Genomic DNA, 15766 nt, shown 5'->3' with positions numbered 1-15766 from the left:
TCTCTAGCATGAGGATGCTATCCTAGGGGCGCTATGGTTTGATCGCATGGCTACCAACATGAAGTTCCGTGAAAGGATAATCTACTTCACCTATAGGGGAAAGAACATGTATATAGATGCTAATGAGTCTGGTCGTACTATACCACTTGTAAATTCACCAGCTTTTGATAAGTCAATGAAAAGCTCGATTTCTGCATACATGATTTTTGTCAAAGAATCCACTAATGACCCTAATGATTTATCAAATGAAAATGTAGGAATCAAGAAGAGTTACTCTTGTCTACTTTTCTAAATGAATTCCAAGATGTTTTTATCGATGATATACCTATGGACTTACCTCCAAAACGAGGGGATGATGACCATCGAATTGAGCTCCTACCAGGAAGCTCACCGCCTAACAAGGCTCCTTATCAAGTTTCCCAAGCTCAACAACAGGAGATCATGAGGCAAGTACAAGAACCGGTACGCAAAGGGATGGTGAGTCCTAGCTCCTCTCCCTTTTGCTCTCCAGTCCTTTTAGTGCAAAAGAAAGATAGTACATATCGTATGTGTGTGGATTATCGAGCACTAAAGCATATCACTATCAAAAACAAATTTCACGTGCCTCAGGTAGAAGATCTGTTTGATAAGCTACAAGGCTCTACCTACTTCAATAGGATTGACCTTAAAAGTGGCTATCATCAAATAAGGATAACAGATGAAGATATCCTAAAGACCGCGTTTTGTACAATGTTTGGTCTTTATGTTAAGCAAATTTTACCTTCAAGAGATTCAATACTTAGGTCATATTATTTCTCAAGATGGTATCCATATGAATCCTTCAAAGTTAGAGGTAATAAAAGCATGGCCTAATCCAAGGAATCTACATGAACTAAGAAGCTTTATTAGTATGTATGCATACTATAGACGCTTCATAGCAAAATATTCTCAAATAACAGGACCATTACATGACTTAACATGAAGAACATTAAGTATTCATGGACTGCTACGGAGAAAAATGCTTTTGACAACCTCAAAGAGAAGCTTACCTCACAACCATTCCTCATCCTTCCGGATCTCTCGAAGCCATTTGAGGTCCAATGTGATGCTTGTGGTGATTGCCTTGGAGCATTCTTGCTTCAAGAAAGGCATGCCATAGCATATGAGAGGTGAAGGCTCAATACGGATGAACGGGTCTTGGGCATTTATGAGAAAGAGCTTTTACCTGTTCTACTTGCCCTAGACACATGGAAGCACTATTTATTGGGAACTCCATTCATTTTACAAACAGACCACTAAAGTCTCAAGTACTTCATGACACAAACTAAGCTTTCCGACAAACAAATGAGGTGGGTAAATTTTCTTTCCCAATTTTATTTTCATATTGCTGATGTTGCTGGTAAGCACAATCAAGTGGCGCCAATGCACTTTTACGCCGCCAAAAGTCAATGTGGTGTCTATAGCAACTCACAATGATCTATCTTCTATGATAGATGAGTATGCTACTGACCCTAACTTTAAATATGAAATGTCAGCTCTTGATTTGGGGAAGAAAGAGGAACCATTCACCTTGCAAGATGGTTATCATCTCCATGGCAATAGACTATGTGTTACCCACTCTCTTCGTGAGAAATTCATGTAGGAATCCCATGAGCCTCCCTATGCAGGGCATAGAGGCATTCAACCTACTCTTCGAGGAGTAGAGACATACTTGTAATGGCCTACCATGAAAATGGACATACAAGAGTATGTTTCAAAATGTGTGGTATGCCAAAAGACTAAGTATGACAGAGGGAAGAAACCTGGATTACTCCAGCCATTGCCAATCCCTAATTCACCATGGGAGATTATATCCATGGATTTTATCTTTGGATTACCCAAGTCTATCCATGGGAATACGGGAATATGGACAATAGTCGACAGGTTTAGCAAGCAAGCATACTTTATTCATGTCAAGAAGACTATTAAGGCACACCAAATGGCAACCATCTTCATATCTCAGATTTTTAAACACCGTGGATTACCAACATCGTGTTAGATAGAGATCCTAGAATGACCAGTAATTTTTGGAAAGGTCTCTTTGATAATCTTGGTACAAGAGAGAATTTCTCTTCGCCCTATCACCCACAAATGGATGGCCAAAGTGAGATAGCTAATCTTACAATACTCGATCTACTAAAGACTTATGTTACAGAAGTAGATCAACGATCATAACAGGAGAAGTACTTACCCCTTGTAAAGTATGCGTACAATACTACTACGGAAAAAACACCTTTTGAGATCATAGAGGGAAGACCTAAAAGTCCCTTGCTACTTAAAGTACATGGGAAGATCTTCGTTGTTGATGAGTATAGCCGTGACCTACAAGAATCTTTTCAAAAGGTTAAGGAGGCTATATCCATCTCTCAACAAAGGCAAAAAGTTCCTGCTTAACAAGCACAGAAGGGCCTTAACGTTCAAAGAAAATGATTGGGTCTTACTTAAGTTTCCCAAGGCTCGATTGAGGCAAACGACAGGCAAGAATCCTACGGGCCATCAAAAGTATTATGCTAAATTAGCATAAAGATATTATGGTCCTTTTCAAATCTTGAAGCCAATCAATGGCATGGCTTATCAACTCAAGTGGCCCAACCACTGGCTCATACACAATGCTTTTCATGTGAGCCTACTTAAGCCCTACAAAGGAGAGCCACCAAGAGAACCAATTTTTGAAGACCCTCCAAAAATCAAAGACCAAGAAGAGGTGCTACAACCCAAAGCTATCCTTCGGCATGAAGACAAGGTACTACGGCATGGTAAGATTATCCGACGGTATCTTATTAAGTTCAAAAACTATCCTTTTGAAGATGCTAGATGGATGCAAGGAATACAGCTTAAGGATAGTATGAACCTTATCAATGCTTACAATGTTGCACTAGAGTAAGCAAATGTAAATGCTTTCTAAATGAACAATGTTTTTGTCTTATAAGACTAATCCTTTTTTGTGCACAAATTTAAATAGTATGCATGCTTAGAATCATGTTTGTGATGAGGATGTCACTCAAACACCAAGTAGAATTTGTCACTCTACTTTGGGAGTATAATATGGATTAAAGAGCAAACATTCTTGTGGTAGCTCCGTCTCCCAAGCACCAAATGGACTAGTCATACGTTCTGGAATGATGTCGCAGGGTGAAAAGGAATCCTCTACCCACTAAGAAACGTAAACTAATGACTAAGACTTTATCGCTTCTACCTCATAGTCGAGGATGACTATGATTTCAAGAGAGAGGTAATGTCATAAAATCTAATATCTAACCAACCCAAAAGATTTTCTCGTATTAAACTCATCATTTAATGTGGGAGAATAAACGGGAACAAGAGTTAGAATATAGACATGTGCTTATGGATCTGTCTCAACACGAAGCCAAGGTTAAAAGAGTCCAAATGAGAGATGGTATGTTAAAGAGCAATGCTACCTAATGGAGCTTAAAGACCTTAGGGTTATCTTTATTAAAGAACTCCAAAAGTTAGTGTTAAAAAGTCCTTTGACCTTAGACAAGCTAGGAGTGACCTTGAGGTGGGAACCCTACCCAAGCATGAGATGCTTGTCGGCTTGCTAACTAAAGTGCTTAAAATGTTTGTGGGAACCTTGCCCAAAGCTTGAGTTGATTTTTATGCTTAAAATGATTAAGATTCTTGAAATGTTCATTTCAAAAATAAACTTTCAAGAGGCATCAATGTTTCCATGCTTGATTGACTAAGTGTTTGAAGTATTCAATTCAAACCAAATGACTTAAGAAAGCATAAAAGACACATGCTTGATTGACTAAGTGCTTGAAGTATTCAATTTAAACCAAATGACTTAAGAAGCATAAAAGACACATGTTCAAAAAATTCTCCACATGTTGCCCTCCTGATGTGCTTGAATCCTATTGGATAAGCTATAAAGGGGTCCAATGAGAATTTAGATGCATAAAATTAAATAAATAAGTTCTTTCTCTCAAAGAGGAAAAAGAAGACACATGTCTCAAATGATATAATTAAATATTACGAAAAAGAGAGAGAGAGAGAGAGAGAGGTGTGGACCAAGCATGAGAGGGGGGTATACTCACCCACACACACACACACACACACACACACACATTCTCTCATTGTGTGGAGTGCAAAGTGCAAGAGCTCCATCTCCTTCTCCAAGCTTGTTGAGAAGTGGAGAGCCTACACCAACACTCTTGGCTATGGAACGCAAATCCAACCAAGAGCCATGCTTCAATGCTTAAGCTTGCCATCTTCGTCATCTTCATTACTATGCTATTATGCTATGCTAAGCAAGAAGAGTGATGATAAGTGAGGAACTATTTCTTTTTCCTATGGATGATTCTTCTTCCTCTGAGAGGTATAGCGGTCTCTCTCTCTCTCTCTCTCTCTCTCTCTCTCTCTCTCTCTCTCTCTCTCTCTCTCTCTCTCTCTCTCTCTCTCTCTCTGTGTGTGTGTGTGTGTGTGTGTGTGTGTGTGTGTGTGTGACGTTTCCTTGCACGGCAAGCCTGCACTACAATCGCTAGATCTTTGCCTCTATCCTGTTTTGCTACAGCGCGTTGTGTGTGTAGGAAAGCATGTAGGAGAGCACGGAAGGATGAGAAGGCCCGACTGATCAAAGTGGTGAGTGAACCAGGGGGGGGGGGGAAGCTTGCTGCCATGGCATCGCGGACAGGATGGAGATGATTTCCATGGTGGGGTGAAGGGAAGAGGAAATGGCACATGTAACACACACACACACACACGCAAGGGGAGATGGAATTTCTTTGCATGAGGGTGGAGGGCGGAGCTTTCCCTACCCTCAGGAGAGCCTGAAGATGTAGTCCAAAGGTGGGCAAGCCGGAGGCAAGTTAGGGGAAACCTTGATAGTGTGGGGATAACCGGAAGGTTGTGCACAGAGAAGGGATGGGAGGATCAGAGGATGTAGGCGGTTGTAGGTAGAGGTGCTTCATAGAGCCGGACATGGAGCCACTTAACATGGAGTCTCCATCCTCTTTTGCTTCAGGTTGAGAGATTCTGTTGGAATCGAATCTGCCAAATTAATAGGTTTTCTTTTGAAGTGGACCCAGTAATAGGTATAAAAAGATGTAAACTAGTTATGTATAGGTATTTAGAGTCTCGACCAACCCAACCACACAACCAATTGGTGACTTTATACATAGAAATTTGGACCCAATCACAACCATTACCTTTGACATTAAATAACATATGGTTTTTATATATATCTTCTACTACTATTTCCGGTTTGCGTCTTGGCAAGGAGGAAACCTAGTCATCTAGGAAAAAAGACTTTCCCGAACACTGGTGAAGGGTGAGCTTAGGAAATGAAAAGCCTCACAGAGTGTTAGAAAGTCAAAGGACTTTTCATGTCCGTATAAAGAGGGGTTTTAACTTGAAGTGTGCATTGGTATAAATATTTTTTTTATTTTTTTTTTCTTGTTTATCTTTCCTCTAGCATTTTCTTTCTTTAAGAGCTTCTTGCACTATGTAACTATGTAGGTAGTGAATTTCATTAGTTTTTAAGCCATTAAGTATACCTTTTAATTAAGTCTCCCCAATCTCGAAAAAATAAAAAGCCTTTAGTATTTTATGTAACATGGACTTGCACATCGATCTTGCTAGTCTAGTTTCTTGATAAGCATTATAAGAACCATGTTGCTTCCTCTTACATTATTTGTGAATAGTAACTCCAATTAGTTTTGATTTGGTCATGTTTCATGTGAGTCGACCACATAATTCAAAGCAAGTGACTTCCTTGTATATTCACACAAGGGTTTTGATTTATTAAAAAAGCATCTTAACAAAAAGATAATCTACCGGATTATGACATAATAATCAACAAGGTATGCATTCGATATGTTTTTTATGCAGAGTATGAGTTCAAGTCTTAAAATTTCTTCTCCTTTCCTGGTCTCATCAAAGTAAAGAAGAAACCAACACCAAGGGCCTACCAAGCTCATTCAAATGTTGGGCCAATTGAAAAGCCACGTTATGCATCTAATAGAGCATTTTCATACTCCCGAGGGGTCCCCCATTCAAAGATACCTATAGCACATGTGTTCAAGAGGTATTTATAAAACCCCTCTACACACTCACTTCACCATGGATTAAAAGATCCTTTTTCTTTCATAATTTTGTAACGTTGTTTAGAAATTTCCTTTTGTAATGCCCGTTGTACATGTAATCCTATAACTCTTTGAAATACAAAAAACCCCTCTAGGTGAACATTTTGATTTCTTGAAGTGGACCCCTCACGATTCTACACTGAAATTTTTGACAAGATAGCCGACCCTTGCATGCTCTTTGGTAGTGTGAAGACCTTGGGGTTGATTGTATCCCCTATCGATCAAACTAGTGCAAAGCACGATGTTTTCATATGGAGAGATGCCTTCACTTTGCATCCATTGAAAATATCCTAGAGCTTTGTGGCCCTGACCTTGTTGGGCATAGCCATAAATCAGTGCACTCCAAGAGATGACATCCCACACAAGCAGCTCCTCAAGCATCTTTGGCATACATGTGGACCAAGGGAAGTCCCTCCGAGAGCCAACCTTCTATGTGGTCATACATAAAGTCAAGGGATCATTCACTTTAGGTGCTTACACTTCAGAGTTACATCCCACTAATCATAGAATTGTTCTATCTCCTCATTCACCTCAACCCTATTTGGTATTACATCTTCTATATGAACCCCTTTTTGGGACCATTTTCACTCTTTATTCTCATGATAGTAAATAACCAATTGTATACTCAAATCTTGTTTTGATTAGGAGCTAATCATGTGAAACTATTGCCTTGTGAGCATAAAACCCTCTCATGACTCTAATTTTCATACGCTTGCATTTTGTGTGTTTGAGCCGTGCATTAATCATGATTCTGTACACCTGGGACTCTCTAATACATTGGCCAATTAAAACGCAAATAAATGAATTTCTCATTCCATTAGGTTATCCTGCAAGCTGATTATCTAGCTTTCATATGCATTGATGCTATGTAACTAGCAATCAAAATGTCCCCATTACACGAGCTTAGGCTTATGTATAGTGATCTATATCCACCCCTCGAGCAAGCCTTATCAATCCTAGTCTTTTACACAATGCTAATTTAAAGATCATGTAGCCCTAGTTTATGTAGGAAACTCCAAACTTCAATTAACAATCCTCCCATGTGTCTTTTGACCATTGGCCCCTTTGTTAGCCAATGAAAACCAACAATTGTATGTCAAACTTATCTAAGAACTTCATTTTAGGAGGTCAAAAGAAAGATATCTCAATGACTTCCAATGTGCAAGCACATTGATAGGTACCATCTATGTGCATGTGTATGCACACATAGGCGCACACCCACACATATATAACCATACAGGTGTGACATAGGATGCATATAAATACATATACTAGAGTGTATAAAAGATGTGTCTATGCATACTCTCTCTTATTCTCTCTCAAATGAAAGCAACAAACAAATGGCTAAGACATGAACCGCCTCCTTTCTCTTGAAGGTAAGTTTGGTGATTTGATTGTTGCTCCTACATGCTTGAGAGGGGGCCTCTCTGTCGGTTTCCTCTCTGTTACTTTGTTGGTATGTTTTGGCAATTGACACAAGGTGGGTTTGGAAGCAGCTTTTTCTAACTTGGTGTTCTTCACAATGGGTACTAAGCTACGCTTGCTTGATGGAGATGGAGACCTTTGGGGAATTTGCCCAACACCTTTTGATGTTCTCATCACCGAAGATGACTCAGACGATGGAGGCCTTTGAGAAACTTGCCCAACATCTTTCGCCTGAGAAATGTCAAACTTCGACAATTCCACTCTGTTCGAGACCTTACCTTGACCTTTGATCTCTTGGGCTTTGTTATGAGCCTGAAATGGATTGAAATAAATAAATGCTGATATTGATAGCAAAAAGAACATCAAATGTTTGCGTATATTTCTTTTCTCTGTCATTACCATGGGATAGGAATCAATGCAATCTTCTAATGCTCTTCTCAGTTCCTCCACTAGCTGATTAAGGTAGACCTGTTGCCCGCAACCGGGAAAAAAAATTCAACTTTTCAAGAGGATGTGGCTGATCCATGACAAAAGAACTAGCTTTTCCACTCATAGTGTATTTGATGTGGATCTCTTTGATGTCATTCGCAGCCTTTCGAATAAACTTAAACCGAGAAACCAAAATGCATTGAATGTCATGGAAAAAAAATACATACCTGCTCAGTGGCAAAAGCATCGCGAAGCTCATGTAAAACCTCATCAATGTCGTATGCATTAATTTTTTCCCCTTTTTCAGTAAGAAACCCCATGTAATCTGATGATGACGGAATGTCATTGGCAGAAATTTCAACAATTTGATCAGCTGGCATGCAGCTCCCTTTAATGGAAGACTGAGTTTTGTCTGCTGACGATGAGGAAAATGAGGATGACATAACCGACCTCTGCGGTGGTGAAAGAGCATTCTCTTTTGTGGACATTCTATGTGTCATGTCTCCATTTGCGATAGACTTTCTCGCTTTGTCCAATCTAAGCATGCCATTATTATCTCTCTTAGCTTTGCCTTGGTGGAGTGGAACATTGGCATCTCTCTCACTGGTTTTCAACAGTTTGCTCAATCCAATGCCACCAGGTCTACTCTGTAGTCGGCGGTCCTTGTCCATCCTTTCAGATAATTTTGTATAAGGAGCATGTTCTCTGTCATCTTTGCTGCGGATACTACGGTAAGGATGTGCTGGAGGGTTGGCACAGACAGCAAGATTATCCTCTACTTGACCACGTTTTGTCGCATTGCCCAGAGTTTCATCAACATCCCGGTTGCCTTTCACAGCCGATATTATGTTGTGCAGAGCAAGAGCCTCTCGATGCAGAGACGCGCTTTCTTGAATTAGGGTTTCCCCAACCACCTGCTGAACCACACTTTGCTCGGCAGGATTTGCGAGAACGGTGGAGCAGATGACCTCCCACAGAGGAGCGTCTATCTTCCAATCCTTGTGATCGGTCTGCTTTTGTTCCTGCTGCATGCCTTACGAAGAGATCATGACAGCTAGTGGCATGTGTGTGTCCGCGCGCGCGCGCGTGCGTGCGAGAGAGAGAGAGAGAGAGAGAGAGAGAGAGAGAGAGAGATTTTCGCGCTCTGCCTGTGCACGATAGCGGGACGCCAAAGCAGTTAATTAGTTTGTGTTTGGCTTCGTGGAGTTCAGGATAGGGTTCGAGCTTTGCACTCCACTACACTTTGAAGTTTGGATGGGTTTGCCTTCAAAAAATACACAAAACTGGGCCTCGCTATACAGAATATAGCAGGACATATGCAATTTGACATTTAGCATCGCGCACTAAAGGAAACAAGAGCATGAGTAATTTGGCGACGGCAATGCTACGTGAAAGGGATATACATTTGAAAAATGCTATTATGTTTTTGGGAGGAGGCAAAGTTAAGTGCTTCAATTAATAGAGATTATAGGGATGATTGATATTATGTGCATCAAATAATAGAGATTGATAATAGAAATCAACATGTTGTTGTTTTAAATAAAATCACAAGTATTTTAACAATGAACCAAGTAGCTCTACCCAGTCTCAGAAAAAAAGAAAAATGTTGCAATAGCATCAAGATTCCTCACATGAAAAGTAAATTTGGATGGTCTTGAATTTGGAGCATATGGAAGGTCAAACGTGGTTTGTGGTTGCATATAACTACTCCGATTGTTTCTCGAGAAGTTATGACAAGGCGAAGCATCCAACAACAAGCATGGAGTGTCAGCAATCAAAGGTGAAGGATATGGTGACCTGAGAACAGTAGTGAGAGAGGTTGTGTGGGGCGAACTGAGGGGCTAGGATCGGTGAGGACATTGATGGGGCTGAAGAAAACTAGGCAGTTGAGAGGAGAAATAGGTATATGTACTATGGCGAAATTCAGGGCTTACCTCAAGACTCCATTTGTGCGCCTCAAGAGCGTGCCCATGAGGGGTTGTCCATAGAGTTGAGTGTTGTTGTTGTGCATCGTAGCCATGTTTATGGCTTGCTAGCTGCTCAAAGATTTAAATAGTTGTACATTAAAATATTTGAGTTCTAAGCCGTTTTTTTTTAAATTGAAGCCATTATGTAAGCCTTTTTTTTTTTAGCCAATCTACTCGATATGAATTTTGCAAATGGATTATGGGCACAATGATTGAGAAAAGAAAGGAAGAGGATGGATTGAGAAAAGAAAGGAAGAGGATGTTGTGTTAGCAAAGAAAACAACTTCTTTCAATGAGACATGTATGACTGTGGCAAGCATAAATTAAATCTTTCTTTTTTGTTTCAAGAACATGTATTTCTTGCGGCGAGGGGATGAGCTCACATAACATTATATCCAAGCGAGGTTGTAGTACTATGTCTACTGATGAATGTTTTTTCTAGTATACGTGCTACATGTAAATTCTTGCAAATGAAAAGCATTTCAAAAAGAAAGTTTTCATCAAATGTCTGGTAGCGCAAAACGTCGAATCGCATTTTTGAAGGTGCTTGTTGAGTGTGTCCTGCCTTTCTTCTTTTGTAGTTATTTGTGACACCTATATACTTGCGTCCCTTTTGGCGGCATGTGATGGAGTAGACAGTGTATCCGATATCCGTTGTTTTTTGTTGGCTTGATTGTCCTGCTCGAGTAGTAGAACCTGAATCTTGTTGCCCTATACTGCATAGCCAAACCAAAAATAAATAAATACCGTTAGCATAAAACTACATGCTAGAACTTGAGAATATTCGAGTTTATGTTTGAGTAAGATATTTGGTGGAAATTTTTAAAGGTGGTCCGACGTATGGGTTGGTTTTCAATGTTGATGAAGGTGTACGGATCAAAAGTTTTGAATCGCGCTCTGTAAACATCCTTGTCGTGCTTCCATGTCAGCTTTTTTTCTATGATTGATGGTGGCTCATCATTGCACTATTTCTTGAAGCTTGCTTGGATCTGGCTTGCATCAATGTTCGTTGTATCTAACATGTTCTCAAGTGTGACATTGTAGCCATAGTGCAACATCTCGAGAATGTAGGGCTTTACTAGTTTCTTTATTTGAAGCAAACGGTACCGTCGTAGACAGTCATGAGATCCTCGGGCACGTCATTCTATATTTAGTATATGAATGATCTCTTTCATTAGACCTGAAAAAAGAGTAATGGAAAGGATAAAGAAATAATTCTTTTAAAAGCATGTTTACTGTAGATAGCAAACCAATGACGAAAAGGAGAGAAAGAAAATTTACAATCATGTTGATATGTGTGTAGAACTAACCTCTCTCCATTTTGATGCTCATGTTTTGTTTGATGTATTCATATGTCAAATATGTCATAAGATGTGTTTTTTCGCTACACAGTGTGCCCATGATGACGTGCAAGCCATTCTTGGTATTTATTCAATTGTTCCGTTGTGAGTTCTAAGTCATTGACATCAGTGAACTCCTTTAATATGATTGGTGACTTCAGTCCATGATTGGGTCATTGTCTGTCAAAGACGTCATTGTTTCATTTGCTCTTCGCAATGCAGTCTTCTGAAGTATCATATAGACAAGCTGATCGATTTGTTCAGTGAATAGCATGTTTCATTGTGTATACTCTATAATGTACATCTCTAGGTCCTCGTTGCTTTGGACCAGATCCCTCATTTGACACTCTAAGAAGTAAGAGCCCGTTGTATTATCAAGGGATAGAAGCTCGACCTCTCTTCAGCATCATACATGATGCAGCAAGATGTTATTGAAGAAGGCCTCTGTGTGGTGTCTTGGATGGTATTCGGTGAACCTAACCAATCTTTTATGATGTTTTATGGCATTGCCATAGTTGTCCACCAAACGTGTAGATTGTGCACTTTGCAAACGTTTTTCAACAATGTGGTTTTTATGGTACTTGAAGAATGTTAAGTTTTCAAGGGAGGTTGGTCTAGCACAATACAAATCAACAGGGTGCATCACAACATTGTGTGATTTGGAGATGACATGTTGTCTGAGTTTTGGAGGCGATGAATTTATGTAGAACACAGCGTCGCTTTTCGTTATGATTGGAATTCGCAAGCAGTTCAAAGCATCTTCTGTGGTAGAATCTGGCTTCGTCAAAAGAGCAGCAACTATTATTTGTAGTTTAATCTTGTCAAGTCCTTCCAAACCCAATTATGTGGCTGTTTCTACAAATATGTATATTTAATGTTTCAATATCTTCAGCTTTCATTGTGTACTTGAGCAGATAATATGATAAAGATGAGTTTGTGACATGTTGGATATTCATATGACCGCCCCAAAGGAGAAGAACGGTTGCATGGTAAGGAACCACATTTTGATCTTCATAAGTTGGCCAATAGTACATCCACTTCAAGGATGAGGATCTAAAGATGGAAAAGGATTTGGTTGAATGTCATACAAAAATCCTCACTTGCATTTTCCTTTGTTGTGCACGCGGCATGCAGCACAATATACGTGCATTTGCTTCTTGAGGACAAGCTCGAGAGGTGTGCTTGCATCTGTTTCATTAGCAAGTGCAATAGGGATATGAGCAGAAATCTCTAATGTTGTTTTCACGATGTCATTCTCATCCCCCATAGAATGACATGGGCATGGAGAGATCCCCTGTTTAGGATCTCATACCGCACAACGTGGTGATGAATTCGGCCCAAGATTTGGATTCCTTAGAAGATGTAGCAACTTATGAACTATTTTAGTCGATTGTGGAAGAGCAATGCACATTCAACTGGGCAATCTTTCCAAGGGAACTTGGGGTTGAAAGTTTGAGCTATACTCTTGATTGTATGAACCTCATTCCATTTTGTGACGGTCACTTCATCAACTATGAATGTAATGAATATGTTTGGTAAAACCCATGCATCAACCATGCTAATCAAGTCCTTTAATGAACATCTATGCTAGGATGGACTACTAGCAACAATCGTCATTGGAAGGTTGAAGCAAAATATCTTCCTTATGCCTTCCTCGTCGCTTGCATTCTTGTGTGCTCTTTTATATTTGTCAATATCTCTCTACAGAACGGTAGTTGTTGTGTTGTTTTTCTTGTGACTAAAATCGCTAGCTTCAACTGGTACATTAGCAAGAGATATGGCTTGTATAATGTATACAAAGAGAATAGGGTGTGGATTCTCATTCGAATGTACTCACTGAATCAAATCTGTCCATTAAATTGACCATGTCCATAGGAAAATAAGAATGGGAAAATAGCTTACTCTCTTGTGATGTCTTTGAAGTCTGACATCGGACTTGGCAAGCCATTGTACATAAAGGAAGCAACACAACTGAGAAGCATATCTCCATTGCATAGTTGTATGAAACCGGTTATATTCATTGCAAAGTTGTATGAAACCGGTTATAGTCATGCGTATCGGATGTGGTATATGCGTGTCGCCTTGATGGTTCAACCAATGTCTCTACAATCAAGAAGATGTTTTTGTTATGGGCTTGATCCATTAGGTCAAAAAGTTGTAGCTCTAAATGGCGACAGATCATTTTGCCTAGAACCTCTTCAGACAGTATGCATAGTCCTATTCTTTTGTGTGGTCGTTCGACCATGCACTTATATCTCTGCAATATGGAATTGTTCTTAATGTTGAAAGCTAGGACTCTGAAATGGTTGAGGTGGAGAGATCATGAGTTTGTAGAGTGTAGACTAGCATCACTTGACCAAGATATCGGTGGGTTATCTACCAATGAATGTCGCTCTAGTAATCCTCGCACTATTGCATGTGTAGTTTTTTTCACACTGATCGATATGTCTATAATGCTAAGCAACAATGTATGCAATTGTCATGCAGAGAGGATTTGTTGTATGTAGTCAGGTGCATGGATGACAACATATCTCACTATAAGAGGAGTAATCCACAACCGCTAGCATTGCCATGAAAAAACAAAGGAAAATAGAAAGAGAATATATCCATGAAAAACAAAGGCAAATAGAAAGAGAATAGGAAAATAGAGGAGTAATCCACAACCGCTAGCATTGCCATGAAAAAACAAAGGAAAATAGAAAGAGAATATATTGCGTACGCGCTAATAATCACAGCTAAAAACACGATAGTGGTTTACAAGCAATAAACACGGTGATAGTAGCGAGAATATACTTGCAGCCATTATCATGTTTTTTGCAGCTAATATTACCGCATTTATTACCGTTAAGCGCCTATTCAAAAATAAAGGTGCTCATTTGGGCCACCCAAAATTGGGTGGCTCAAATGAGCACCTTCATTTTTGACCTGCATAAAACAATGAACCATCAATTGTTCTTTGAAAGAGTATACTGAAAAAACAAAAAATTAAAATTGAATTTACTTTATCTTGACAATTAATGTGCAGAAGATCAACTATTTAAAAAAGTTACAAATAAAATGGAATTAGTTGTATATACATTGTGCCACATTGGGACTTTATGAAAGTTTGGACAAAAAATCTTCCATCTAATCCTCCTCCTCCTCCTCATCCACAGGCACGTACGTTTGATCACCTTGACTCTACATAAACCCAAACCAAACTAAACAAATATCAACAGCTCAAAACAATTGATACAAAATTATTTGTTTAAACTTACCGCTTGTAGTGATCCAACCGCCGCGTCAAATTGCTTGCAATTGATGTGGTTATTATCAAACAACCATCACCAAGTTTCAAATTTTGTATGCCCCGAAACTTGACCATCTCTGTGGTTGGTCGACTAAGAGTGATATTTTCCTAACTTAGCAAAAACAATAACAAATCATCAACTTCTCTCTTTATAATCACCGACTTAGGTTGTAATTTAATCAATCTTACATATTTGTCCTTCCATGCTATTTTGCCTCCCGAGCCATAGTGCGTGGGAGTTTGTCTGGCCCGAGATTCGTGTTGTTGTCTGTAGGATGAGCTCGTTGCAGCCTAATCTCTCTTTTCTTGCATTGCCCACTCCCACCTCGCATCTGCCATGTTGCCACCGCGATAGCTCCTGTCTGGATCTCTAACTTGGTTAGTTGCTGCGCACTGGACTGCTTGTTTTTCAAAAATGTTTTTATGTAGCCCTCCAACCACGGTTGTGAAAAACATTGATCGAGGGCATTTGGAAATCTAGCATGCAGTGCGTCCTCAATGTAGCATGCATGATCGGGCAGCTGGTCTCTAAACTTTACAAAATAATTATTATATATCAAATGTATAAGAATTTGAAGATGGCATCGAAACGCCCTGCCCTGTGCTATATCGAAGTCCACCTCCCCTCCATATTTTACCCTCTAGTAGCACCCATGCATGTCTAGCATGGGTGCGTCAGTATCCTCGTCCTCTACATTAGGGGCGGCATGCTCTGAAATAGGGGACTCTGTCCCCCCCCCCCCCCCCCCCCCACTACCAAAACAAGCAAAGCCACAAGATCAAGTGCATCGACGGTGTTCTGGCAAAGCAAGAGTGAAATGGAGTGGCATGGGACCCTGTGATGCCATGGGAGTGGGACCTTGCGATGCCATGAGAGTGGGAACATGCGATGGAAGGGGAGTAGGACGATAAGAAGGGGTCGTAGACTGAGGTGTCATCGATGCGAGGCTCTGGATGTAAGGAGTCCCTCCCTGACTCCCCCATGGTGTGGATTGCGAAGAAAGACCGTAGGTCGCAAGCTGCTATGTAGTGTACCGACCAAACAATGCATCCATCGAACGAAGATACTGGTCCCGTAAAGAGATAGCCCGCTGTAGATCTGGATCTACCACTGCGGTGGAGGAACCTGAGTAAAGTAGGTGTAGGATGGCCATGCCTACAATTAATAAAAATAAACCTATAGCACTCGTGGTTTAG

General features: G+C 40.1%; 1 protein-coding gene across 1 annotated transcript; it reads right to left on the bottom strand.

Moving 5' to 3' along the window:
* Nucleotides 1–7133: 7133 nt before the first annotated feature.
* Nucleotides 7134–9136, bottom strand: LOC147447852 (uncharacterized). Its single transcript, XM_086524427.1, has 3 exons — nucleotides 8201–9136; nucleotides 7944–8012; nucleotides 7134–7856 (listed from the first exon to the last, which is right to left on the bottom strand). Exons 1-3 carry the CDS (start codon nucleotides 9002–9004, stop codon nucleotides 7464–7466), a joined length of 1266 nt encoding a protein of 421 aa, XP_086380553.1. The 5' UTR covers nucleotides 9005–9136; the 3' UTR covers nucleotides 7134–7463.
* Between the last annotated feature and the right edge of the window lie 6630 nt (nucleotides 9137–15766).

Source organism: Adiantum capillus-veneris, chromosome 11, assembly GCF_014529385.1.
Source record: "Adiantum capillus-veneris isolate H3 chromosome 11, ASM1452938v2, whole genome shotgun sequence".
Lineage (NCBI taxonomy): Eukaryota > Viridiplantae > Streptophyta > Polypodiopsida > Polypodiales > Pteridaceae > Adiantum > Adiantum capillus-veneris.
This window is presented reverse-complemented; position numbering and strand designations above follow the sequence as displayed.

Excerpts from the sequence above, each read along its gene's own strand:
- LOC147447852 (XM_086524427.1), bottom strand. The coding sequence starts at position 9,004 with ATGCAGCAGGAACAAAAGCAGACCGATCACAAGGATTGGAAGATAGAC. Across the intron at positions 8,013-8,200 it reads ATGCTTTTGCCACTGAGCAG|GTCTACCTTAATCAGCTAGT; the intron begins GTATGTATTTTT and ends TGCGGGCAACAG. Across the intron at positions 7,857-7,943 it reads GCATTGATTCCTATCCCATG|GCTCATAACAAAGCCCAAGA; the intron begins GTAATGACAGAG and ends AATCCATTTCAG.